This window comes from Panicum virgatum, chromosome 9K (assembly GCF_016808335.1).
Source record: "Panicum virgatum strain AP13 chromosome 9K, P.virgatum_v5, whole genome shotgun sequence".
Taxonomy (NCBI): domain Eukaryota; kingdom Viridiplantae; phylum Streptophyta; class Magnoliopsida; order Poales; family Poaceae; genus Panicum; species Panicum virgatum.
Window position 1 is genome coordinate 60,196,455 of NC_053144.1, and position 22,888 is coordinate 60,219,342.

The window sequence follows — 22,888 nt, forward strand, 5'->3', positions numbered from 1 at the left end:
TTGACCCTTCCAAGTTCAGGGTGTTTCCCTGCCCCGTTCCGTGCGGTGTCAGAAATGCCCTTGGAATCTCGAGGTTCCTCTAGCCTTTTTTCTACGCACTTTGCCTTGCTTTTCTTCCCCTTTTTTTTTCCGAAAAGCAAACGCCTTGATACACCTATCTGTACTCCGTTTCCAGGGTGCTTCAGGTTCCATCTCGACAGCGGCATCCCCGCCCACGTGCGCGCTTTAAGCCACAAAAACACAAGTCACGGGTGGGTCGTCGGGCATCTGGATTCATCATCTTTCCTACTACTAGCCAAGGTTAACCTAACCGGTGGGAACCGGTCCGGTTTGACCGGTTACCGGTCAAACCGGTCCGGTCCGGTTCCGGTTTCGGCCGGTACCCAACCGGCCAAAATTCAAATTTTAAATTTGAATTCAAAAAATGAAAAATTCCTAAAAATACTTCAAGGTGTGATGAATCTACTGGTGTCAAATTTTCTCAAAAATTCATTCATTTAGTATAGTTTGTGGGAATTTAAAGTTAAATCAAAAAAGAAAAAGAAAAAAAATGAACTGGCCCATGAAGGCCCACCGATCAAACCGGTCAAACCGGCCGGTAAACCGGTCAAACCGGCCGGTAAACCGGTTGCACGGGAGCTTTTGAATTTCAAACCGATCAAACCGACCGGTAAACCGGTAAAACCGGCCGGTAAACCGGTCAAACCGGTTGCATGGGAGTTTTTGAATTTATTTGAATTTAGATTTGAATTCAACCGGTTTCCACCGGTTACCGGCCTAACCGGTTCGGTAAACCGGTACCGGAGGGCGGCGGTTAGGCCGGTCCGGTCGGATTTTAAAACCCTGCTACTAGCTCGTGGTTCTTCATCGGCATGCAAAATTTTGTTGTATCGGAAGACCGCCCCCGGGTCAAAAGGGCTAGTATTTTAAGAATCGATACCTGGGTTTATTTCGCGAGCTGACATTGGGCCACGACATCATATTTTCTAGCAGCCGTCGAACATAGATCGAACGGATGTTGAGAAGCCCAAGACAAACAATTGTCGCCCTTCCCGAGATAAACAACTATCGCCCTTTTTCGGCGTGTCCTGATTCCTGAAGCCTTCCTCCGCTTCTACGGCCATCTTCTCTACTTGCGCCGTGTTTAGTTGCAAAAATTTTAAGGTGTAAAACACTGTAATACTTTCGTTTGTATTTGGTAATTATTGTCCCGTCATAGATTAATTAGGCTGATTTACAAGCAAACTATGCAATTAGTTTTTTATTTCGTGTAGATTTAATATTTCATGCATGCGTTGAAAAATTCGATGTGACGAAAAATCTTGTAAATTTTTGGAATTTTGGATGCAACTAAACAGGGCCTTGCATAAGATGGCATCCCTTTCCTTCTGTACTCGGCGCCGGCGCGGCAGCTTCCACTACTGGCACGGCGACGACGGCCGCACACGCCTTGACCTCCTCGGCCTGCACCACCGGCGTGGCCCGCCGCCCGCCGATGCCGACGCCGACCCGCCCACCCCCCACACCCGTCTGCGCCCCCCCGACGCGCCGAATCTAGCGATAGAGGGCAGCGGGGGGAAGGGATGGCCCTGAGCCTCCGCAAGCTGGACATCTGCTACCCCGCAGTCCGCAGCTTTCGCCGCTCTCTTTTCTTGCCCTGCTATTGCCCTCCTTCCTCGACACCTCCTCCTTTGCAGACGCTGCCTCTGCCTTTCTCTTTCTCACTCAACGTCTCCTCCGCCGCGGACGCCGCCTCCTCGGCCTCGATTTCAGCATCAGCCTTGTCCGATCCCATGCCCAGGCGCCGCCCTCAAATCTCCGAGCGAAGGAACAGGATACCTCCACCGCCAGCGCTACCGCACAATGACTGGGAACATCAGCCGCGTCGGGGAGGGCGGAGCCTGGGCCCGCATCAGACGCAACACGACAGGAACCTCCTCTACTGCGGGTGGCCGCGAGCACCTTCTCTTGTTCGGCGAGGAAGGATGATTGTGAAATCTAGAAGCGGGGCCTGGTCGGCCATGGAAGTGGGGAGGTGCTCGGCTTGCCGGTAGGAAGTGGAAACGATTGGAGATCAGAGCTAGGAGGGAGGCGGTTGGGCAATCTTGGGGAAGCTTGCATCTCAAATCCAGAGGCGTCCCCAGATGCATTTTGGATTCTTGATTCTGAAAATCTAGGGGCTTTCAAACCGAGCCTTAAATAAATTCACATACAATTGTGCCAAATCCGGGACGCCTATATTATAAAATCAGGGCAGTAAACAGCACGGAAAGCGATTGTAAAATTCGGAACGCCTGCCTCAACAGAATCATAATGTGCATCATATCTATCTACGGCCCGTGCAGGTTCAAGTGGTTCGCTTACGGCATCCTATTATAATCATTTTCCAAATACACTGTATCGAAATATTTTCAAAACTTTAGAACATATTATTGGTACAGCACTTACATGATGACTACGAGCTTCTCCGCTTTGTTAAACTTCAACGTCTTCAACTCCCATGTGTTCACACGCCTGCAGGCAAAACAGAGGAACCAGCTCTTTGGTGCCAAAACAAATGGACCACCAATGGCCCAGTGCGGCAACGCCGCGCGTCCTTTCTAGTACTCCCTCCGTTCCAAAAAAATTGTTGTTATTTGACTTTTAGAAACTGTGTTTGACTGCTCGTCTTATTCAACTTTTTTTTACAAATATTAGCACTTTTATTATGACTTATTACATCACTAATGATATTTTAATAATATTTTATTTGTTTTATAATATACATAAAAAATTTGAATAAGACGAACGGTCAAACACAGTTTCTTTGAGTCAAAAAAACAACAGTCTTTTTAAGACTGAGGGAGTATGCACGAAACGTAAGAGGCGCTGAATACGGTTTTCTCCGCGCGTGTTGGTCAAAGACCATGGCGCGAGATTGGACACTGGCGCAAAGACTGCGTTGGCTGTCGTTGAAGATGCAACTGCCTAGGCTCCTAGGGCCTAGTAGATGCTGACCACGGAGCTCAAAGCCAAAAAAAAAAAGAAGAAGAAGTAGGAAAAAAAGAGTAAACGTCAAGGATTACCGCGGGAGCGCGGCTCGCACCTTTCTTTAACCTGCTGCGGGGTAACTCGACCGTGTGGCCGTAGCAGCGAACCACCAGGCTAGCGGTCCCTTGCTCTACCGCTGCCACGCAGGACGCCCTGGCCATTCCCGGGCGGCCATGGCACGCCCAGGTCGTCGCTAGTGTCTCCCCGTCTCCCGGGGGGGGGGGGATCTTGCCGCTGCTGGGCGGCTGGATCACGTTGCGTTGGGGTTTATTAGGACCGGTGCCGCCCACAGAAAGGCACGCGTCTTGGTGGCACTGTGGCAGTGCTGCTGCTACCGTCGAGTGAGCTCCGTGAAAGCTACGCCCCGTTGCGCAGAAACGCCACGGAGCGCCCGCCCCCGCCCGTCGTGCTCGCTCGTGCAGGATTACTCCGTGCTTGACAAGTTGTAATTACTAATCGATCTTAATAAATTTTTCACACTAAGTAGCGATCCACCGGGCGCAGGAGTTCGCGGCACGAGATCCAATTATCAGTAAACTTCCGACAGGCTGCCAGTCTATAATCACCGTGTTCGGCTCAGTGCTTCAGTTACAGCCCTACAATATTTCTCTCTCATATCGCTCTAGCACTATTCTCCAGCCACAAACTAGATAACAGTATTTTTCTATCATACTATTCCAGCTCCAGTCTACTGAACGCAGTGAATGTATTATTACCTACTTTAGAGCACATGATCGCCCAGGAGGCTAGCTCATCAGCCAGGCAGCCACATCCTCTGTCGAGGACAAGAACGCACGTGCAGCCACATCCGCTGATGAGTGATGAGCTCGTCTTCTACTCGGCTCGCTGGCAAGCAGCAGAATCTCGCCCGCGCATCTGGCCACGTGCCGATCCGCCGCCGCCTGCTGGTGCTGAGCTCGCCACTGGCGTCTGCCCACACGTCAGCACCCGGCGCCGCGCCGCGACCATTCCAGCGCAGCGACGAGCGACCCCTCCCTCCCCCGCGGCGCGGCCAAACCCCACTGGCACCGCCAAAGAGAAGGCCAGGGCGGGTGCGCGCACCGCATCCCAAGTCCCAGCCCGATCACGATCCCGATCACCACCGCGCGGTGCGGGGCCGAGCTGCCAGCCAGCCCGCGCTTGCCGTGTCGCGCCGCTGACCCGACCAGCGGGCCGGAGCGGCGAAAAGATGCGAGTCAATGCGGAGGGCAACGCTCTCCGCCCGCCTCCACCTCACCCGCCGAAAAACCCAAAAGCCCCCCCGAACCAGAAAAAATCGCCCCCGCCCCGCCCCCGCTTGCCGTGTCTCCGCTCCCGCATCCCCAAGCGGAGCTCTCGCTTTCGGCGAGCGCTCCCGTCCGGCCTCCAGGGCGCCCCATGAGCTGAGGCCGCCGCCGATGGGCCCGCCCCCCTCCGCGCAGGACCCCGCGCCGTCGCCGTCGGGCGGCAGCGGCTCCGGCTCCTCCAGGCGCCGCCTCCGCCGGCTCGACCGCCGCAACGCGTCCAAGAACATCGGCTACGACGCCACCAACTTCTGCCAGTTCCCGCCGTCCCCGCAGCCGGCCTCCGCGCCGGCGTCGGGGCCGGCCTCGCTCGCCGGCTCCGTGGCCTGCTCCCTCGACCTCGTCAACAGCTTCCGCATCGGCGGCAGCGGCGACGGCGGCGGGGACGTCCAGCTCCTCTGCCAGAGCCTCGGCCTCTCCGGCCCCGACGACTTCGCCATCTCGCTCGCCGACTGGCAGGCGCACAAGGCCGTGCGCTCCTCGGCCTCCGCCTCCGCCTCCCCTTCGTCCGCGCGGCACGAACCCGAACCCCCCGCGCGGGACTCCCCGCTCCGCCACGAGGGTGCCGAGGAGCCCACCCGGCCAGCGGACGCCGGCCACGAGCTACCGGCGAAGGAGCCGGCCGCGAGGAACGCCCCAATCGAAGCTCTGGAGCGGCCGGCACGGCTGGATCCGCTCGAGTCCACCCGCCCGGATGTGAAGAGGGCAGTTGGGGAGGGAGGAATCAAGGGCTTGCGCCCGCCGCCGGTGCTCAAGCCGCCCCCCTCGATGGCGCTGCCGGCTGTCTGCGGGGCGGGATCCACGTGGGACATCCTGCGGTCGTTCGCGCCGGATGAGAAAGAGCACGCCCCTGCGAGCAGATCTGGCCGAGGTTTTGCACACCAGGATGCGGAGGAGGACGAGGATGCGGCGGTAGCATTGACGCTGGAGGATCTCAGGCTTGGCGAGTCGTCCGAGGGCTTCACTGGCACTTCTTCGCTATCCACCACGAACGATGACGAGACTTGCAGCACGACCACAGAGTCCATGTTCTACATCTCACCGAACGGCCGGTTCAGGAAGAAGATTCGGTCATGGAACCGAGGGGTGCTGCTGGGGAGTGGCTCGTTTGGGACGGTGTATGAAGGCATCAGCGAGTAAGTGCTTTCTCTAAAGATAATATTCAGTTCGTCTGTACTGTTTGGTTAGTTGCTTGGAATCAACAATTGAACATGCTAAGCACGCCCAAAGTTAGTGTAGGTTGCGTGTAGAAGCCCCTGGGTTTCGCGGAACCAACTTTTTGCAGATTATATCTTACTGGCTCCATTTCTAGATGTACGACTAGGCAGATTAAGTACAGCCTAGTACATAGTAATTGAGTTAGTTGCATGATTTAGTCCTCTACGACTAAACCAACATGATCTTAAGTTGTAGAGGATAAGAGGAACCAACTAAAATTGTGCCAAAATTGTGGCCCCATCCAATTTGAGGAACCAAATTCTCAATCATACACAGGAGCATGGCATCTTAGTGTGCCAAAATGCTGCACACTTCTGGGTGAACACATGATTCCTCGATCACTTGATAATTCTTTTCTACTTTTTGCATATGTCAATTAGAATTTAGGTTAACGTACGTTTACTTGTTTGTGTTTTGGGGTCACAGCAAAATTGGATATTCAACTTTGAGAACAATATATACCCTGTTGTATCCCCAATGCTCGGGATGGTTGTCTTTGCTAGTTGGCCTGCTCTAGTGATTTCTGTCACAAGTCTAAAGTCCCTTACACTCTGTTCTGTTCTGTTTCTGCACCATATTCTCAGCGAGGGTGGCTTCTTTGCCGTTAAAGAAGTAAGCTTATATGATCAAGGGAGCAACGCGAAGCAGTGTATCTTTCAGCTTGAGCAGGTTTGTTTCATTATGTTGTCTTGATAATATGAGAGCTATAATGTATTACTGGTAGTATCCTATCATATTGTGAATTGCGACAACTACTGGTAGCTTAATTTGTATGGATATTATGATCCATGATAGATTGAAAGGTTATTTTTATGGACTTCCACTATGACTTTCTAAGATTTGATCCTTTGGCCTGTGTGCTGTTAGCCTTAACAGGGCTCGGCTAGTGATCTATGCCCGATTTTCTCAAAATTAAAATAAACACGCACATCTGACCTCTGCTAGCCTACTGTATTTTGATCTTCTCAGGAAATTGCACTTCTGAGCCAGTTTGAGCATGAGAATATAGTGCAGTACTACGGAACAGACAAAGTAAGTAACTTCAGTTTATAAAGTCATTGATATAATTATATGGTTGTGTGCACAGAAATTCATTGTTTCCTTTATAAGCCCTCCGCGAGCTTTGGCTATTATGTATATGACCATCCAATCGTTTGTCTGTTTTGCAGGAAGATTCGAAACTTTACATCTTCCTTGAACTAGTGACCCAAGGATCCCTTGCATCTTTGTATCAGAAGTACCGCCTGCGAGATACTCATGTCTCTGCATATACAAGACAGATCCTTAATGGGTTGACATACCTCCATGAAAGGAGCATTGTTCATAGGTAATGAAATTAGATAACTTTGCATTCCTATAGTGGCATTATTAGTCATCCTGCTCCACTGCAGTGAACGAGATTACTGGTAAAAACAAAGTATAGGACCAAAACGTGCCCATTAGTTTAAATGAAGCCCTGCAAAGCAATGCCTAAAATCTGCATATTTCACATTTATTTGAAAAGTATTGCATAATTATATCAATGTACTCCTGTACAGTTATATATGTGTGAGTTCTGAACTATAGTGTGAAATCTCATCTTGCAGAGACATTAAATGTGCAAATATTCTGGTGCATGCCAATGGATCTGTGAAGCTTGCAGACTTTGGACTTGCTAAGGAGGTTCGCTACTCTGCTTGCAATCTGCAAAATTTCCATGTTTTTTTGTTCGATTTATCCATTGCTACTTTTCTCTGATACAATAATGTTTTACCCATTCTCTTACAGATTACCAAATTCAGTGCGATCAAATCATGCAAAGGAACTGTTTATTGGATGGCACCGGAGGTATGCCAACATAATTTTGCTTGTTCACTATTTACATATTAGACTATTAGAGTATGCTTGCATTTGCTTGTTCATCTTATGTTTTCTTTCAATGATTTGTCTAGAATAATTAACTTGAGTTAGTAGACGTAAAGTACTAAAATATTATTTGGGTAGTGCCCTACTTCAGTGGTGTCATTAAAGATCTATCGAACATCTAGCTGAGTCTAATCAAGTTGGTTCATGGTAGAGTAGCTGAGTTAATATTTCACTGCAGCTTGATGATTCATTGACGTCATAGGCATTGTCTCAGGCTAACTTTGTGCGCTGGTGAACTTCTGTTATTGGATAACAGGATATATGATTTGTTCCTACATTGTAAGATCATTATAGAAGGTTGTGCTAAAATCTAACTTTTCAGGTTGTCAATCCAAAGAAGACATATGGACCTGCTGCTGACATATGGAGTCTTGGTTGCACCGTCCTGGAGATGTTGACACAGAAAATTCCCTATCCTGATCTGGAATGGGTGAGAGAATTTAGAATTTAGTACCAACGTCTGCAAATTCTAGCTGACGTTTTCTAATTATATGAGGGTGCATATGGGTATACAGTTTTCTCACTCAATATGCTTACATGCATATTGATTTTCTGCAGACACAAGCTTTATACAGGATTGGTAAAGGGGAAGCGCCAGCAATTCCTAGTGGTCTTTCAAAGGATGCCCGTGATTTTATAAGCCAGTGTGTAAAACCCAATCCCGAAGACAGACCTTCAGCATCAAAACTGTTGGAGCATCCATTCGTTAACAGGTCAATAAGGTCGGTACGGTCTATGAGGACATCTTCACGCCCAAATTCGTCTACACGTGGCATCAACTGATGAGCGGGGATCATTTATAGCAGTGGCAGAATGGTAAGTTACCTTGTTTCATGTTCATGCTAAGATTTTTCAAGTCACGTTGAATCAAATATAGCTTGTGCTTGTCTTGCTGCCGTCAGCTGCTTAGCTGTGGCTGTATAGGGCGCCACTTGTTTCTTCATAAGCGTGTGGGGTTAATCTGACTTTTGACTTCTGTGCTTATTCTGCCTGCAGATATTAGTCACCGCGAATCATGCGGAGCTGGCTGAAAGGGAGGGTGGTTTGCCTGGAGCTTGTATTGTAAACGCTCAACAGCATCCTCGTCAACCTTGTTATTTTTCCATTAGTTGATTCTTTGACATACGTTTGAGGGAAGAAAGATGTCCTCGTGATTCAGCCGCCGGCTAATATTCTTCTGCCGGGAGGAGTTAGAACAGTGAATGCGCATTTGAGCGCATGAGTTGTAGTGGGAACGGGCGATGTAAATATGTCAGCGTGTCCATGTGGGTATTTGTCTTGATATGTTGCTATGAGAAAAAGAAAAATAGAAGGAAAAAAGAAACAAAGCTTTGGAACTGTCAACACAGTTGTTAGATTGGAACTGCATATCTTGCTGTCAACCTTTTGCTAATGCAGGAACGTACGACGTTGTTTTATTCGCGTTTTCAATGCACGGAACTCCCAAGAAAATTCTTGGATTGGCTGCCGCATTCAGCCGTTGTCCATTTGGCATGCCATGCCATATCGCTGTCAGCCTGCCGCGGGGGATTCCTTCCTCACGCGTTGTTTGTTGACTCGCACGTCCGCCTCGCCTGGCTATGCCTGCGCCTACCTCGCTGGAGCTAGGGATGAAAACCTATCAATCATTTCTGTTTCTATTTTTTATTACGGAAAATGAGAGCGGGAGCGGAATAGCCAGGTACAGGAGCGGAAACTGGAAAATCTACCAGAATACATTATGATTTAATCACTACCCATTTTGCATAAATATAACACAGCATTTTTTACACAAGCTATTTTTCAAAAATATGATCAATATTTCTTGTTTCCTACGATTAAAACGCAAAATATATGTATTGATGTTGAGAAACATGAGAGGATATATGGTGTGACTATTTATTTTTTTCGGATTTTATAAATACGGGAAAAATACAGGATTATCCCAGCTAAAAACGGGATTTCGCAAATACAGGCGGGATACACCATCTCCCGCTTCCCGTTTCATTTCCATATTTTTCCGTAAATACGGAAACGGAATGGATAAATATAGAAATACGGGCCGGACGAGACGGTATTTTTTCATCCGTTTTCATCCTTACCTGGAGCAAACCCAAACATGAACGTTTACGGTTCAACCCAGAAAAACTGTTTCGCTACTTGGCTCTGGTCGTGCTAAAGAATCTTACTAGTATTTAATTAAGTCTATGTATAAAATTATTTGCAGAACCCCTGAATTAATTCGCAAGACGAATCTAATGAGGTAGGTTAATCCATAATTAATGAATAATTACTATAGCATCACTGTAGTAAATTATAAATTAATTAAGCTTATTACATACGTCTCGCAAATTAGCCTATGAAATTATGGAATGAACTTTGTCCGTAATCTACATTTAATACTTTTAAATATTAAGATTTGAGAGGACTAATTATTAGCCCTCCGGATCCAAGGATCCAAACAGATCAAGAGAAATAAAAAGGTCAAAAGGACGACAAAGAACCTCCGAAGGGTTGTTTCAAGATAAGTCGTGATGGTGTCTGTAAAAGCTGAAGGTGACGGACACTGACAAAGCAGCTGCCCGGCCTGAAAAGTTACGAATACTAGTGGAAATGCAGAGAGATGCATTCTAAGTTTAGAGCTGGAAGGAAATTCTGATCCAGTTCCAATAAATCCCCAGTGTCAGCATAGTACACCGAAGCTACAGCCAGTCACAATAATCGGTCGAATTATCTCATTGTGTGGTCTCTGACAAATGGATCATCTTGTGGTACAAATCTTCGAACTCGGCGAACATGAGACAGCAAAATGTGTGCGATGAGAAACTCTCCATCGTTCTGCGCGAACACCATGGTGATTGATTGGACCTTGGATCAGCACAAGTGCACAACACCATGGTGATTGTTTGGTAGCCATGGCTCCACTCTACATCACAGCTGAACCCGACTCTGTCTAGGAACCCGTGGGAGCTTTCTTGTCCTCCAAAAGCTTCAGCTCCGCACGCCACCCTTCAATCTTTTTCAACTTTTCCTGAGTCTCAGATTTCAATTTTTCGGAGTCACCTTGCAGCTGTGCTTCAGCTAAACGTATCTGCAAATGACAGATTAATCAACGTCAGACCTCATCCTGTGTTGTCATCATGCTAACACACATTGCAGACTAAATACAAGTAAATAAATTGAACAATCAACTACTGAATCCATCAATCATTTTCTCTAAAAAGTAAAATGTCTTTTTTCAGAAGGATAATGACTGAATACGCAAAAGTCATTTGGTGCTAAGGCAGGTTCGCGAAAAAAAAAACATTATGTGATTCAAAATTTATGCGACAATTTGTTATTAGTACCCCATTTATTATGTGCATGCAGCAGCCCATTAGCGCCAAATATCACTAGTAAATAAGGGTAATCAAGGTCATTTTACCTCCTTGCTAATCTGCTACAATTCCTAGAATGACTTATTTTTGAGGACCGAGGGTGTACAAAAGATATAAAGGTCTCCCAAACAAGTAAACTAACATTCTACATTTTTTTTATAAGAAAGACAAACATAAACATTTGATAGAAATTTAGAACAGAAACCACAGCTGGAATCTAAAAGCCTGGTCCTACAAGTTTAAATCACGGACAGATGCACTAAAACAAGATAAAGTAAGGAACAATCGATGGGCAATGGCAGATATTAACATTAGATTATTAGTACAACAACAACAAGCCTTTTTTCCCAAGCAAGTTGGGGTAGGCTAGAGATGAAACCCGAAAGAAATAAGTTCAAGGTTCAGGCACATTGATAGCTAGTCTCCAAGCACTCCTATCCAAAGCTATCTCTTTAGAAATATTCCAATCCTTAAGATCTCTCTTAACCGACTCATCCCACGTCAGTTTAGGTCTACCTCTACCCCTCTTTACATTATCGACCCGTTCAAGAACCTCATTACGCACCGGCGCCTCAGGAGGCCTTCGTTGGACATGTCCAAACCATCTCAGCCGATGCTGGGTAAGTTTCTCCTCAATTGGTGCCACCCCGACCCTATCCCGAATAACTTCGTTCCGGACTCTATCCCTCCTTGTGTGCCCGCAAAACCACCGCAACATCCGCATCTCTGCTACACTCAGTTGCTGGACATGTCGCCTTTTTGTAGGCCAACATTCAGCACCGTATAACATCGCCGGACGAATTGCTATCTTATAGAATTTGCCTTTTAGCTTTTGTGGCACCCTCTTGTCACAAAGGATGCTAGAAGCTTGCCGCCATTTCAACCAGCCAGCTGAAATTCTATGCCTATAACATTAGATTATTAGTACTCAGCATAAATAAATCAGAAGATAGGAAAACATGCTTCAACATATAGGAGCCAAGGTCACGGTGCATTGATAAAGACATTTCATATTTGTAAAACTAACTTTGCAGGAAGACACAATATCTCATCACTACATTTAAACTGGAAACATATTCTGAAGTTTACAAGAAACAGGGCAAAATTCAACTTGATATTGGACAAAAAAGAACCAAGCCAGGCCCCAAAATTAGAAAAGTCCGAAAATGGCAGAAAAAGTTTGGAATTGGACTAATGACTCTGACGTGCCTTTTAGACATTAAAAAGAAGGTGAACACATTTAGAGAGAGGGAGAGGAAAACCTTCTTCTTCAGTGCTCGAATTTTCTTATCTATGTCTGGAGCGGATGATTCTGGTTGTGAGCTATCATTGGCATTTGTGGATGGCGCTGCAGGTGATTCAGAAATAGCAATGCTTCTTATCTGCTTTGTTACACTTTCCACTGAATCCCTCTGCTTATCAGTTTTGGAGGAAAGAACCTTGTCAGTTTCTGCAGCTCCAGCGTCCTCTATATCCAGGCCCTTTCCTTTATCATTTGTCGAACTAGCCTGCTAATAATTACATCCACAATTAAGTCATACAGCCATCCCAACAAACCAGATATGTTCAATCTACACAAGATCTAACCATTAAAGTAGTGCAAAACAACTGAATACAATGTTTTGATAACTCCATTATTAACCAGATGATTTATGAGAAGCTAAACAAGTTACCTTTTATTCATTTCAACTTTCTGACACAGCATGAATAACTTAAGCCATTGTGGTAACTCATTTATGAATTAGCTTAAACCAAAAGGCTATTGTGGATTGCCATCTTGTTATGCTTAATCACACACTATTTGTTTGCTTTGTTATTTCTTAACCCCTCATGTCATGCGTGGCTAATTAGTTTGTGACATCACTTGGCCCAACAAAATCAATCAACTAGTTCAGAAGACAAGTCATTAATCTACTGTGAGAACAGGCTGAAAAAGAAGTCACCCAGCAAACTTTCTTCGCAAGGAAGCAAAGTTAAATATCTTTGACGATAAGCTAAAAGTGCATGTGTCAAGACTATTCTAGATAGGAAGGAATGGTGTTTCCTTCAACCTGATGTATGCTAGCAGAAATATTCTGATTATCCTTTTATATATGATGATAGTCAAATCCCTAAATAATATTGATGACACATTTCTTTTAGGAGGTAACAGTAGGGCCATACCCTACTAAGAAATATAGGAGCTGCATTTACGCCAAAGAAAAATTCCCCACTCTGCGAAAGTAACAAAACTGGTATATGGCATCTCCGGAGCAAAACACTTCTTCAATTGGGACAAATACAAAACATTATGACCTTTCCTTCAATTGGGACAGATACAAAACATTATGAACTTAGGAGCATAATCATAAAATGATGAATAAACACCAAACCCTGTACAAAGTACAAATGTTAGGGTATATGTCCCAGAATCAACTAAATGCCATGTTGCCATAAGGTTTCCAATTCATGCACTGATAACCAACTTGTCAGTATGAGTACATCTCTTTGTTCAGATCAGTTTAACTTGTCAAAACACCATTATGAGTCATGCTTTTCTTCATCTACTCCCTATGTTTTTCCACCAATTCAGTACGCGAAAATAAGAACAATCATTGATGGTGGCAAGAATTAGAGAAATGCAATAAAACAAACATTGTACAGTCAATAATGCAGCACAATGGGGTAAGTAGAGCTGCTACCTGAAGCAACATAAGCTAGAGCACCGCAATACAGTGAATACAGGATGCAATAATGCTAACCGTTTCCACATGAACCACTAATTCAGCATTGGTGCTGCTTCATGATTGAGATGATCTGATTCCCCAAGTTTTTATAAAGGAATGTGAGATAGCTACTGCATTCTGCTAGTTTTCACAGCCTTAGGAATTGTGACAATCCAAATTCTACAAGCAGAAGTTCCATAAGGTTTTTGTTGAACTTCTTTGTAACAACCTAACAACTCAACAGGCGCATGGTTAAACAACCTAAATATTGTTCAGGAACTGCACATAACACTTATCATTAACGTAGAACATGGTAACATTGAAAGTATTAAAGAGATTGGTGTAATCACGCTATTATGTATTTATTGAGAGTTGTATGTGGATTACTGCAACACTCAAATGATCAAAGTAGTAACTAGTATAGTATAGTTGGGTCTTTATCCAACAATAATAAGTTCTATTGTTGCACATCCATTTCCCATAATCCAGCTCCAACAAGCTGCAGGCAAGTGATTATCTTAAATATGATATTATCATAACATTGTTTAAGGGAAGCTTTTTTGTGTGTATAAATTGATGAGTAAGTAGGACTAACTAATATGCGAGAACGGGTCAATGCCTCCCTGCATCACATAACCAACCCCATTAATCAGTTTTCTCTTGAATGCTGAGCAGAGACAGGAATGGTACCAATGAACAAGCCAATTCCATTCAACCAAATCTGGCGGTTTCCATGACATCAACGGCGAGACAACTGCAAACACCGGAGAAAGAGATATAGGCCCTACCTGCTGCCGTTTCTCCTTGCGCCGCTCGTTCCGCTTGGCCGCCTTCGTCTTGGGCTTTGCATCGACCGCTAGCGCCGGGTCGTACCCCGGCGGCACGTCGGGCCCTGATTTCCTCATCTGCACCGAGCACGAGACAAGCAGCCACCCCGATAAGACCAACGAAATCGAGCAGAGACGAGGTACTGGCTGATGCGAGGGAGGAAGCTCGGGACGGCGGGACTCACTAGGGCGCCCTTGGACTGGTAGATGGCGACCTCCTCCTGGGGCACGTAGCCGGCGCGGATGCGGATGGCCTTGCGGAGCGTGCCGTCGGGGCGCCGAGTCGGCGCGATGATGCGCTCGCCCTCCTTGGGGATTGAGAGTAGGCGCCGCTGGTCGCCGCCGCCGCCGTCGCTGGAGGTGGCCATGGCGGGGGAGGCGTGCGGGTTTCGGATGCGGTGGGGTGGGGAGGAGGCCGAAGGCCGCGGCGACGGCGGGCACAGGATGGGTTTAGGGAAGTCGAGGTGTCGGAGCAAAGACCGCTCTGCCTCAAGGGTTGCGTCGGACGCCGGGACTCCGGGAGTGGGCCGCCGGAGTTGAGGGTTTTCTGCCCTCCTCGTTTTTGCAATTTTCTTTTCCTTATTGATGAATTTGAATTTTGTTTTATAATATTTTTTGTGATCTTCTTGTAACTTGCTAGTCCCATTGTGCAGTCTTTACGAGATTATAAAACATGTAAGCCGATGCATCCTATATTTCTGCTGAATTTTGTTTTGATTTTGATAGACCTGACTAGTGTGGTTTTAGAAACAATATTTGATATATAAGTTACTAGTGTAAAATATATTTATACATATACAATTATGATATACACAGTTTTTCACTAATGAATGGACAATGAAATTATCTACTTATCACAAAGCATAAGATCATATTTTTACTACTTTTACAAAATAGATTTTGCGTGCAATAACGTCAAATCAAACTATTCATATATTGAATTGAACTAATGCGAACTAACCTCGTAGACATACTCCTACCATTCAATTCAATGATATTTGACAGGTTTGTTATTGATAATTATCTAAAGTATACGCTACCATACCTTGAATATTTTAGGGTAAGAGAAGGATATTGTGTTATCTCAACAAAAAAAAATAGATATCACACTAGGTTACTCAAAGCTACATGAGTTTGAGCTTGCGGTTTTGGACAATTTAAACTCAGGGTATGCTATTTTGAGATAATCTTTGCTTGAGGTACTTATTAGCGTAGTAGCAGGGTACTCTTTGATTTCTTACAATCCATTTCGTTTACCATAAACCTCTTTGAAGGAAAAGTTTAAAGATCACACCGTATTAGAAAGAGTAAATTGTATCCACCATACATCAACTTGTGTGGTTCTATTACTTTAGTCGTACAAATTGTAAAACACACAAGCTGATGCATGAACTTGTCAAAAGTGTGCACCTACGGTCACACGTACACCACATAGTGTATTTAGGTCACAAACTTTAATGTGGAGAAGAGGGAGCCCATAATGCAAATATGTGTTCCTCTTTAATCCGTGACCTTCAAATGATCTGAGTAAAACATCTCGAGAGCTATTTAAAAAAAACATCTGGAGAGCATGATCTTCAATTTGATGAATGAGGTTAGTACATTTTTACTTGCACTAACGTATTTTTAATAGTGCAAAAGTGAATGCCAGTAGTATCTAATTTAGATATGTTACACGCCAACTCAAGGCAGGCGCCCAGACCATTACGAGAGTCTTTTTTTTAAACAATCTTTTTTTATCGTGTGATTGTTATGGACCAGGCATGAATCTCTAGTATTGTCACTAGTGTTTATTCAGACTACAATATTCATGCTTGTTTTTTTTTTCAACTGCATTTGCTTATAATATTCTAGGCCTCAAGAATTCAGAACATTAAATTTTGATGTCACACTATCAAGAGTGGCCATAAAAGCAAATAACAGATATATAATCATGTGTAACAAGCTATCGACGGATCAAACCGGGTAGCGCGAGCATCATCACATGGCAGAGACCAACATCAGCCAAGAGATATTTGCATTAGGGCCCTCCCTCTTCTCCACATTAAAGCTTGTGACCTAAATACGCTCTGTGGTGTACGTGTGACCATAGGTGCACACTTTTGACAAGTTCATGCATCTATCTGTGCGTTTTATAATTTGTTGGACTAAAGTGATACAATCACACAAGTTGATGTATGATGAGTGTAATTTACTCTATCAGAAAAATAGCTCAGTAAGGTGCCTTGTAAAAAATTATTCAGTACTTAAGTTGCTCCACACTTGAAGTTTTTGTTTTACTTTGCTCAGTAGTTAATTACCAGTAATTTTGCTCTATCTTATTACTCTATAAACGAAACGACTTGGTAAGTGTTTGCAGGTCAACGGATGCATTTTTTCTTTGGGAAATCTAGAGGTCAAACACCTCCTAATAATGATTTTATGGTTGTTCATCCTGGTATTGACAAAATAGAATACCTTGCCATGAGTAGACACTCATCGGTAGCATAGAGATGGAAACTATTGCATGCTAAAGACAGAAAAAAAAACAGATCGAACTCGAAAAAATACTGGAAAATGGAACAAATGAGAAACAAACGTGAATTGTTAATTTTTAACAATGCCTATGATTTCTAACTTGGAGAAATTGCGAAAACCATCTCATATACCACTCTGGTTTCAGATTCCACCAATAAAATATTTTGCTACAAAAGATAATGCCTTCCATTCTTTCATTGCAAATACCACCATACTATACACACGCTAAGCCGTTACATGCTTTAAGTGTTCTTTTTTCAAGATGGGATCGCCGACATAGTCTTTATAAGGGTGGTTGTTTGCAACATCATAGAATGATATCTCAAAATCCAAGCGACATGTGTGACGATTATGCAATTTTCCTTCTACCAACTTCAAAACACTTGTTTTAAAATACAAGAGTTCCACGTGAAATAATTTAATATTTGTGTGGATTAAGAAAAACTTCTGCAACATGGGTGGATATAGAGGGTGGGCTGGGTGGGGCCTAGTCCACCCTAAGATTTGACTCAAAGAGCTTCACTCTCTCCATTTTTTATATTATTTGATTTTATTTATTACTATTAGAAAAATAGTTATTCTCTTTGTTCGGTTTGTCTGCTTTCAGCTTGTTCCGACTTATTCTTTGTCATAGAACATTATTGAATCAGTTGAAATCAGCTAGTTTTTTACCAGCCGAAGTTACCGATTAATTATTTTCTTGTATATAACAATTGATAATTGAATTGAGAAGGTGAAAAGTGGGAAAATAACATCTTTATTAGATTAGATTAATTTATTCACTAAAATATTTAAAGTATTATTTTATTAGACCACCCTATCCTGAAATCCTATATTGGCCACCGTTTTGCAGTTCACACCCCAAGTGTTTGAAAACGTCCGAACAAGAAAAACAGTTCCTAGATGTAAATGGAGATATATACTTTGGTAAATGGTACCCGAGTTAAACCCTTTTTGACTACTGATGACAGCACGACGATTCCAAGCACTTGGCTCGCACATCACGAGTCCCAGAAAAGTAACATGTGGAAATTCTCTCGTTCTAATGCATCTCTCAGCATCTGCTGCCGACACAAAGACACCACTCCAGGTACACCATACACATCTCCGATTGGAAGATGCCAACCCACTTGTCTGCTTCAGGTTAACAGAATGCAAGTAGCATGATCAGGCCAAACCGCCAAAGTGGCTATATGCTATCTATAGGACTCCACCAGAGTCGTAGATCCGAGTAGGACGTGTCATGCGTGAGAGTGGCAATGCATCATCCTGAGTTGCTGACCTGAAGAAGTAGGTTCTGACCACCTGGTCTGCAGCCCCAGCCATGGCGATGCTTAACAGCCCAAGGACAAGGAAGGCTGGCCCGGCAGAGCATGGCAAAAGCGAGGGCGACGAAGAAACAGACCAGGGCTTGGCGTGGGACAAAGCAAAGTCGAGGAGGAAAGGCCGGGCGGCCGGCCATGTAGCAACAGCGAGAGGACTCAAGAAAACGCATAGACACGGGCCGCAGCAGCAGACCAGATCTGTCCCAGCATCTCCCTGCACCGGCTTTCTCTCCTTTTGATGCCTGTCTCCTCTCCCCCTCCGCTTTTCCGCTTTACCTTTCGCCAGTTCGCCGAGCCAGTGGTAGGATTGCAAGTGGCGCCGCTGCCTCTCCTCCAGTCACCACCATCAGTGATAGCAGTCGAGAGAGGAAAAGATACCGAGCTGCAAATGCTTGCAAAGAAGGCAGTCAATGTCGACGAGGTACTAGCTTCTTTTCTGAACAAAGAACATGGCATGGCAGCTTCAGGGATTCATCCAGGACAGAGTCTGGCAAAGAGACGTTTCATCCGCAAGCGGAAAAGCAAGAATGCATCCAAATTCCTTTCATATTAGAGTTTGACATAGATGCACCGGTTCCTAAATCCATCTAGTGTAATGCTACAGGGCAGCAAATGCATATACATGTACAGTGTCTGATCCCCACTCGGCAAAGATCATACCGGTATTCATCAAGCATCCCAAGAAGCTAAAATACTTGAGATTCTTGGCGGATGCGAGTGCAAAAAGGAATAAACAACAGCAAGGTTCGGGATGTGCTCCGCAATCATGGAGCCGGCACTTACATTTTACAAGTCCTCGAAAAGGCGAAGCTCTATAGTTTTAGCTCGCATCCTTTCAGCATTAGCATGCGTGTCGGCAGTGCTCCTTCCTCGGCGCCAATTATTCAGAAAACTGTGCGTCCGGTAAACCGCCCACCCTTCCCGCTGTTCGTTTTACATGTATATCATTACAAAAGATGGTCCCGACGTCCATACCACTAAAAAGTTTGGTGACACCTCTATAGACGTCAAAACGAAAAGTTTGGTGACACCTCTATAGACGTCAAAACGAAAAAACGCGATGTGTCTATAGAGGTGTCACCAAACTTTTTAGTGGTATGAACATCGGTGCCATCTTTTGTAATAGTATACATGTAAAACCCTCCTGTTCCAGGGGCACGCTCGGGATCGGTGAAACGATCATACCCGGGGCTTCACCAATGGATCTCATGATGTAAAAAGTCAGTGGAGCTGAACAGTCACCGGTTAACTCTGTGCAAGTTTCTCTTACTGTTCTCTGATGAACACCCTGCGAATGAAGTCCTGGAACCTCCTCGAGTATAGCTTTGGGTCCACGGCAGAAATGCAGCCAGGGTTGACCTGGAAGGACTTGTAAGCATGCTCGAGCTTCTTGGTTATGTCGTAGTCTTGAAGAATGTCAATTATTCCAAAGAAGAGGTAGACATCCCGAGATCCTCCGCTTGGCGTGGTTATGAACAAGTGTCTTTCATTTAGGAGAAACTTATCGAGGACTCTCTTTGATCTGTGCTCGGCCTGTGCGGGCATGTTCTTGCCTAACTGTACCAACGGTTTCCTGATAAGAGCAGACAGAGGTTACATTAGCTCAACGGAAAGTATTCAACAAGATTATGGAATGCGACAGCTACAGTTTCGAATATTTTAGCCCGAAAAGTTAAAGGTATCTTAAGAGTTCCTTTACAAGTGTTTGACTTAAACAAACACACATGACCCCATGATGCTCCTTGTTTGTAGGGTACAAAGGGAGCAACAAAGTAGGATCATGATGGAACTTAAATTGCATTACTGAAAATCACAACATAAAAGTTAGTACTTTTCCATAGTGGAGAGAGTAGCAATCTTCAAAATAAATGTAAGAACCTGAACTACAGGTCAATTTAGAGAAACATGAATTTTCCAGCTATGGTGCCTAAATTATCAAAATAGTTTAACTGATGTAGTCACAGAAGCAACTAGTAGCTAGCTACACCTACACCTAAAAGTTACCAGGAGAAATTTGTAGCTTAATGAAATATAACAGATGTAATAAACAACTTCTGAAGGACAAAAACACCTGAAAAAGAGCAAACATATAACCCAATATTCTGGCTATCTATCGTTAGTACTGATCATGCTGCGATTGATCGATCACTGGGTTTCGTACTTAATTACAACTAAGTTCCTCAGATTGTTTTTCATTATTCAAAACAGTGCACACTGGTTGCAAAGAAATGAAAGAGTGCAATAACAGTACGTTACCGAGAGTCAACAATGAAATCTCTTTCCTTGCATCCAGATTCCATAAAGCAAAGCTCACAAACATCATCTCCACCTTCAAATGATTTTCTTTTGCCAGTGGATTCTGATCAGGCACATTGTCAAGTTGAGATCAAAACTGGTGACTATCAGCTTATGATCCAAAATATGTGCATGGCATGATTCAGATTATTGGAAGCTACACATGATCCACGCTACTTACTTGGCAAACCATTAAACTGGGGTACACCCATCTTAGACATTAAGAAATCATTACGAAAGTGAACTCCTAGCAGCAAGCTGTAGTCCATAATTCCTTGTGTCTCTAAGAATGCGCAGTCCATCTGAATTTGCCTATGCGATAATAAGAGCCAGATTTAGGATTGATTTCATAATTATCATGCATTCACAGCCAATGAACTTAAGATAATCTAATAGGAAACTCACTTCATCAGCTCCTCGTACCAAAACTTCTGCAGGTGGAATGCATAATCGAGATCGAGGTCCTTTAGAGTAGTAGTTTCATCGATCTTCTGTTCTGCTTTGTCAATAGTCCGACCATGTGAGGAACCTTTCAAATCAAAACGCCGGTGGATCTTATACTCTGAGCAGCAAAAATTGCCCATTATAATGAACCGGACCTAGTTGTTTAGGTTGACATCATGTCATTATCGAGATCATTTGCATAGAGATGAAACAACAAATAGAAGAATTAAATGAGTTATGTAACGTGAATATTGCTCACCTTGGGGCAGCCAGCTTGCTTAATGCAATGTGTGCCATAGAATCTTGTCAGTAAAGTTGACTTGTATCGACAAACATGTTCATAGTAACTCCGCAGCATCCTAATTAGAACCTGCAAACCAAGATTTTGTGTAAACCGATGTTCATGTCACCGACTAGAATTAGTGCTGTAGTCTTTCTCATAAGAAGCTAAATTTGGGTTTTAAAGATGGACCAAATCTAACTTCCAGAAAGAAGGAACATGTGTTGCTAAAAGATGTATCAGGAAAGCTATTTTTGGTGTGTGCGGCTTTTTTTTCTTCAGAAATCATTTCAGGCACGGAATTAAAGATGACCAACGTGGTAAAAACTAAGGACGAACTAGTAGTGATCATGAGACTAGTTCATGAATCGTATTCAATCTAGTTATCACTAACGACTGACCTTCACTTCTGCCTTCTTCACGGTTTTGATCATGAATCGATCGTCCTGCGTAACGAAGAAGCAGCTCCCGCTCTTGCCCGGGGACGCCAGCTCCCGGAGCGTGTTGCTGCCGCATATGGCGAGCATGTAGTCCGCAGGATCCACCCCGAACAGCTTCCTCAGGTGCCTGGCATTGGCATCACTCAGCACTCAAGCAATGCATTCACGCGCAGAAGGAAAAAAAAAGGAGTTGCAGGTGTTATTCAAATGACCAAATCTATGGCCAGCAGAGCAACATGGCACCTGAATACCGCGGGGCAGTAGTCCTTCCATCGGAAATCCACCGAGTGATGCGGCGGCGTGAGCTTGGACCCCTCCGGCGGGAACCGCGTCCACACCTTCTCCCTTGGATCGAAGTCTGACGGCGAGAGCTTCCTGAACGGCAGCGCCGACGACTTCCCCACCGAATAGCTATGGCACGAATGCCAGAGCAGCACTGAGAGAGACGCAGGGAATCCCGAGGAAACGTAGCAGCGGGGAGAGAGCATTGGTACCTTATGCCAAGCTGCAGGTTCAGCATGAGGCCGTAGCTCCGGTGGCCCTTGCAGATGGTCTCCCCGGGCCTCCTGGCCGCCGCCGCCGCCTCCTCCGGCACCCGCTGCGGCGGCGGCCTGGGCCGCGAGGGCGGCGGCGTCATCATCCGGCGGAAGGGCGGAGCCGGCGGCGGCGGCATTGCCCGGGCGCTGCAGCTGCGCCGCAGCGGCGCGGCGACGATGTCGCAGGTGATGTCCCCGGCCTCGCCGTCGCACTCCCAGATGCATATCCGCGGCGCCGGGCACTTGCCGTCCACGGACAGCCGCTTGCGCAGCGGCAGGTAGCTGCAGGACGCCTCGCCGTGGAGCTCCCCGCCGCCGACGCGCCAGCCGGGGCCGGGGCCCGGGCCCGGGCCGTGGCCGCAGCAGTCGCCCTGCAGCGGCGAGGCCGCGGCGCGCGGCGGCATGGGCTCCGTGTGTGGGCGCCTCCCGAGTGCGGCGCCGGGTGGTTGGGCTGGGCGGGCGACTTTGACTTCTATGGCAGTACTAGGTTCCTCATTTTTAGGGGAGGGGAGGGGAGGGGACGGGACGAGACCACCAGAAGAGCGGAGAGGAGGAGGAATGGCGCTCGCGTGACGGGTGCGAGGGAGAGGAGACGGGGCGGGGCGGGGGGAGGTGGTGGCCGCTTTGCTTTCGCTTTCGTTGCTTTTGCGCGCGTCGGCTTTGGTCGGCACGCGACGCGATGCCAGGCCGGCGGGGACGAGGAGTCGACCAAGTCGACGAGGGAACC

General features: G+C 45.6%; 3 protein-coding genes across 8 annotated transcripts; 1 reads left to right on the top strand and 2 right to left on the bottom strand.

Annotated features, from left to right (window-relative positions):
• Positions 1–4,283: 4,283 nt before the first annotated feature.
• On the top strand, positions 4,284–8,804 carry LOC120652937 (mitogen-activated protein kinase kinase kinase 1-like). Its single transcript, XM_039930891.1, has 9 exons — positions 4,284–5,449; positions 6,116–6,200; positions 6,501–6,563; positions 6,701–6,858; positions 7,118–7,193; positions 7,299–7,358; positions 7,759–7,866; positions 7,995–8,252; positions 8,433–8,804. Exons 1-8 carry the CDS (start codon positions 4,428–4,430, stop codon positions 8,217–8,219), a joined length of 1,797 nt encoding a protein of 598 aa, XP_039786825.1. The 5' UTR covers positions 4,284–4,427; the 3' UTR covers positions 8,220–8,252; positions 8,433–8,804.
• A 1,101-nt stretch (positions 8,805–9,905) lies between these two features.
• On the bottom strand, positions 9,906–14,896 carry LOC120652938 (partner of Y14 and mago-like). 4 transcript variants are annotated; one of them, XM_039930894.1, is made up of 5 exons: positions 14,510–14,854; positions 14,286–14,402; positions 12,956–13,006; positions 12,055–12,300; positions 9,906–10,506 (listed from the first exon to the last, which is right to left on the bottom strand). In XM_039930894.1, exons 1-5 carry the CDS (start codon positions 14,690–14,692, stop codon positions 10,369–10,371), a joined length of 735 nt encoding a protein of 244 aa, XP_039786828.1. In that variant the 5' UTR covers positions 14,693–14,854; the 3' UTR covers positions 9,906–10,368. The 4 variants fall into 4 exon arrangements, with proteins under 4 accessions (XP_039786828.1, XP_039786829.1, XP_039786826.1 ...); XM_039930893.1 differs by lacking the exon at positions 9,906–10,506 and adding an exon at positions 11,625–11,697 and having other exon boundaries at positions 14,510–14,838; XM_039930895.1 differs by lacking the exon at positions 12,956–13,006 and having other exon boundaries at positions 14,510–14,896.
• Positions 14,897–18,848: 3,952 nt separating this feature from the next.
• Positions 18,849–22,788, bottom strand: LOC120652939 (phosphatidylinositol 4-phosphate 5-kinase 2-like). 3 transcript variants are annotated; one of them, XM_039930896.1, is made up of 8 exons: positions 22,120–22,775; positions 21,869–22,036; positions 21,587–21,752; positions 21,165–21,275; positions 20,867–21,060; positions 20,643–20,773; positions 20,423–20,525; positions 18,849–19,739 (listed from the first exon to the last, which is right to left on the bottom strand). In XM_039930896.1, exons 1-8 carry the CDS (start codon positions 22,563–22,565, stop codon positions 19,433–19,435), a joined length of 1,626 nt encoding a protein of 541 aa, XP_039786830.1. In that variant the 5' UTR covers positions 22,566–22,775; the 3' UTR covers positions 18,849–19,432. The 3 variants fall into 3 exon arrangements, with proteins under 3 accessions (XP_039786830.1, XP_039786831.1, XP_039786832.1); XM_039930897.1 differs by having other exon boundaries at positions 19,599–19,739; positions 20,418–20,525; positions 22,120–22,784; XM_039930898.1 differs by lacking the exon at positions 18,849–19,739 and having other exon boundaries at positions 20,419–20,558; positions 22,120–22,788.
• Between the last annotated feature and the right edge of the window lie 100 nt (positions 22,789–22,888).

Coding starts and splice junctions, on each gene's coding strand:
- LOC120652938 (XM_039930894.1), bottom strand. CDS start 14,692: ATGGCCACCTCCAGCGACGGCGGCGGCGGCGACCAGCGGCGCCTACTC. Junction 14,403..14,509: donor ACCAGTCCAAGGGCGCCCTA/GTGAGTCCCGCC, acceptor TGCTCGGTGCAG/ATGAGGAAATCAGGGCCCGA. Junction 12,301..12,955: donor CTCCTATATTTCTTAGTAGG/GTATGGCCCTAC, acceptor AATTATTAGCAG/GCTAGTTCGACAAATGATAA.
- LOC120652937 (XM_039930891.1), top strand. CDS start 4,428: ATGGGCCCGCCCCCCTCCGCGCAGGACCCCGCGCCGTCGCCGTCGGGC. Junction 5,450..6,115: donor GTGTATGAAGGCATCAGCGA/GTAAGTGCTTTC, acceptor CCATATTCTCAG/CGAGGGTGGCTTCTTTGCCG. Junction 6,201..6,500: donor GTATCTTTCAGCTTGAGCAG/GTTTGTTTCATT, acceptor TGATCTTCTCAG/GAAATTGCACTTCTGAGCCA.
- LOC120652939 (XM_039930896.1), bottom strand. CDS start 22,565: ATGCCGCCGCGCGCCGCGGCCTCGCCGCTGCAGGGCGACTGCTGCGGC. Junction 22,037..22,119: donor AACCTGCAGCTTGGCATAAG/GTACCAATGCTC, acceptor TTCGTGCCATAG/CTATTCGGTGGGGAAGTCGT. Junction 21,061..21,164: donor AGCAAGCTGGCTGCCCCAAG/GTGAGCAATATT, acceptor CTAAACAACTAG/GTCCGGTTCATTATAATGGG.